At 58.5% G+C, this 3,441-nt stretch overlaps 1 protein-coding gene across 1 annotated transcript; it reads right to left on the reverse strand.

Annotated features, from left to right (window-relative positions):
- Positions 1–325: 325 nt before the first annotated feature.
- LOC123254563 (diacylglycerol O-acyltransferase 2-like protein 6) lies at positions 326–3,062 on the reverse strand (the record flags this gene model as incomplete). Its single annotated transcript, XM_044683560.1, has 4 exons — positions 326–500; positions 1,528–1,732; positions 2,522–2,592; positions 2,967–3,062. Coding segments are annotated over 4 exons (547 nt in total), but the record flags the coding sequence as incomplete, so codon positions are not given.
- Positions 3,063–3,441: the final 379 nt, after the last annotated feature.

Consider the following 3,441-nt stretch of genomic DNA (forward strand, 5'->3'; position numbering starts at 1 on the left):
GACGTGCGTGCATGCAGATATGTACCCATTACAGATGCTGGGAAGCCTGAGCTTGGGGCTTCCCAACTCACAGGCTGGCTGTCTAGCCACGACACACACCTATGCATGTTATCTGGCTGCTATCACGTGTGTCTCTGTGTATACTCGTGACGGGAAGGGACCTCGGCTATGGGTCTCTTCATCTCCCTCCTCCAAGCCCCCTTCCAAGGCTCCACGGATGGTCCAATGGCCGTGCTCGCCCACATGGCCAACGGCCGGCGCCCGTTCTGAATGACCCAACTAGGGACCCTCGGGCGACATTGCTGGCCTGGGGCCAGGGACGCACCCTGTCTGGAGAGCCAGCCGCACAAAGCCTTTGCGATTCTTCAGGAAGAGGGTGGTTTCTCCAGGCCCGGCCAGGAGGGCTTCGGTGGCCCCTCCCACTATCAGAATCACAGCGTTGCCTGAGCCCCTCTCAGTGAGCAAGTGCTTCATGGCTGAGTGACTCGCTGGACATATGCCTATGGAATCAGGGGCACACAAGGGAACTGGGAGACCCGCTACCTGGAGACGGAGCTCTCTCTGACCCCTTCCCCCCGGCCCCCGGCGTCTCTCTGCTCCCGGGCTAGGTCTCGGCCACCACTTTTTCTGTCTGCGGACGGTCCAGATTAACCTATTCCCCGAGCTGTGGCAGAAGACACACTCGGCCACTGGCCAGTCTTGAAGAGGACCGGGCCCCCCTGACCTCCGCCTCTCCAGGGGCTATTCCGAGCTAGCCCAGGGAGAGCACGGAGAGGCTGCTGACATTCTGACCTTCCCGTTGTTGGGACTGAGCCTGGACGTGGCTCGGATCCCCGGTGATGCCCAACGGAGAGCTCATCGTCTCTCCTTGGTATTCCACTGTCACCTCCCAACTTGGCCTTCTTACCTGTTGGTTTCTCCAGTGATCAGAGAGCTAGTTAGAGGGTCTAAATAAACCCTCCAGGGCAGCATTGGCAAAGGTTTTCAGGTTCAGGTGCCCAAGCTGCAACTTCAAGCTGTCTGTGAGTCCCCCCCTCCCCCCGCCGCCACCACGTTACCCCAGAGAGCAGAGGGAGGAAGTACTCGCTTCCTTGGGAGCTGGGGAGAGGGGGAACGGAGCAACTCCCCGAGTGCTGGCTCTGCCCGAGTGCCACACCTTCACCAACGCTGCTCTAGGGCATCCCTGCACTTGACACAAATTGCCTCCAAGGAGGAGTCAGAAAGCATCCCGGGGTGCCAGTATACCATCCATCTAGCCCAGCCCCAAGGACCCTGACCTTCTACACTGGGTCGATTGGTGCAATCGGTACAGAAGGGAGTAGGGACACTACCCACCCACCCAGGACAGGCCTGGAGACCAAGCACTGGAAAGATATCTTGTTTTCTTTCTGATGGGAGAGCCTCTCCTGGATTCTCTTGCTTCCGAGGCATGGCCTGGGATATGGCCCCGAGAGAAAGGAAGGTCCAGATAGTGCTAGATGAGCTGGTGGGCAGAGGTAGAAACAGGAAGGCCCCAGACTTACTCACCCTTCGCCATCAAAAACTCCCGGACAATCGGGAACAAGAAGAACCTTTCCAAGGTGGTGAGAGAGGGGACGATCCCAGGAAAAGTCTGAGCAACGCCTGTAGCCTCCGTGGCAAAGTTGCAAAAGGCCCCATGGGAGAAGATCCCATGGGGGTGGCTACCAATGATGTAGTTGTGACTAGGAGAGAGCTCACAAGTCTTCACCAGCTGCTAGGAGGAGAGGGTATGAGGACTGGGAGGAGGAGAGGGGCAGGGAGCCAAGGAGGGGGCGGGGGGCGGAATAGGGCCTGGCTGGGGAGCAGGGGAAGAGAAGGCCCGTCTTTACCTCCGGGAGTTCCAAGGGCCGTCTCCTTTGCTGAAAGGCAGTATGGGCTTTCGGTCTCCTCTGGGCCACGACTAGCTGTGTGGCCTCGGCCCTCGGCCTCACCGTCACCCAAGACTCCTGCCTCTCCCTTGCCCCACAGAGCTTCTCAGTTCCCAAGTCTTGGCATTTCCCCCTCTGCAACACTGCTCACACCTGTCCTCTTCTCTCCATTTACCTGGCTATCGCCCTGGGCCAGGCCCCTCCCTACTCTGCTTCTGCCTCCCATCTCTGCCCACTCAGCTACCATCTGGCTGCACCGTCTCCTTTCTCCAGTAACTGGCCTGGCTCCGGGTCATCTCTAGGGGTCAACGGACAATCCTCAACTGGCTATTCCAAGCCCTTTGCCAGCGGTCCACCCTTCCAGGCTACATATACTTTACTGCCCTCTGCAGGTGCCGTGGCCGGACCGTGGAGCCACACTTCCCGGGCCTCCTGGCAATGATGGTCCGTATCTTCCCGGAGGCTTCTCCAGGGTGGAGAGGCCGCCGCTACCTCTCCCAGGGCTAGCTGGGAAACCTTTGTAAACTGCGGGGACTGGGAAGCCGAAAGAAAAAGTGTGTCCCCGTAGCGGGAAGCAAAGGGGCGTGAGGGGCAACAACCAAGGGGCTGTGGGCGGACGAGACGCTACTTACCTTGATGGGAAAGTAGTCCCGGAAATACTTCCAAAGGGTCCAGTTCCTCACCCAGTCCGAGCGCCTGCCACCTGTGGAGAAAGGACGGGAAGGGGGTGGAACTGGCCCTCTCTGGAGGGGGAGACGGCTTCCTGAGCTCCCGTGTCCCAGGAGGAGATCCGCCCCCTCGCGGCTTCTGAGGCACAGAGTCCTCCTTCCCAGCATACCCCCTGTGGGGCCTAGAGAGGGACAGCTGGAAGGAGCACTAGACCTCATAGTCACCCCTCGCAGCTCCTCCTTTGGGACACGAGACTGTGGATGTTTGTCCTGCCCCCTCCCGAGCTGTGCTGAGGAGAGCGCTCTCCCCAGCTGCCTGGCCCTGCCTGGAAGTTGTCCTGGAGTTGTCTCCTACCCGGTCACATGGGCAGGGAGCTTCGGGATTCTTGCTGTTCCCCTTCCCACTTACCATGTCTGGGGGTTCTCCAGTCATATGCTTGCCAGGCCAGGAAGAATCCAGGAAGCATCCAGTACTTGGTGACGAGCAGGGAGATGGTGATGGATCCTGAGGAAGCACCAAGGGTCAGTCCATGAGCCACAACCAAGTCCAAGGCCTCTCCTCAAGCATACACCACACGCCTCAGTTTCCTCCTCTGTCAAATGAGGCAGTGGGACGAAGTGCACGCCCTTCCCTGAGGTCCCCTTTCCCGCGCTTGTACGGCAGGAGGCCTTTGGGTTAGTTCAGGAGAGGAACCTCTCAGGCAGTCCGGGGAAGTCGGACAGAACCCAACAGGAAGAGGAATTCTTTTTAGTCTAAAACCATTTTTTACTTTATTTTTCTCAATTTTGGATTATATATATATATTTTTGAATAATTCCCCCAGTTACGTGTTTCATGCTCTTTCCCTCCCCCCAACCCCCCTTAGCCGACGCGCAGTTCCGCT

Source organism: Gracilinanus agilis, unplaced genomic scaffold, assembly GCF_016433145.1.
Source record: "Gracilinanus agilis isolate LMUSP501 unplaced genomic scaffold, AgileGrace unplaced_scaffold2490, whole genome shotgun sequence".
Classification (NCBI taxonomy): domain Eukaryota; kingdom Metazoa; phylum Chordata; class Mammalia; order Didelphimorphia; family Didelphidae; genus Gracilinanus; species Gracilinanus agilis.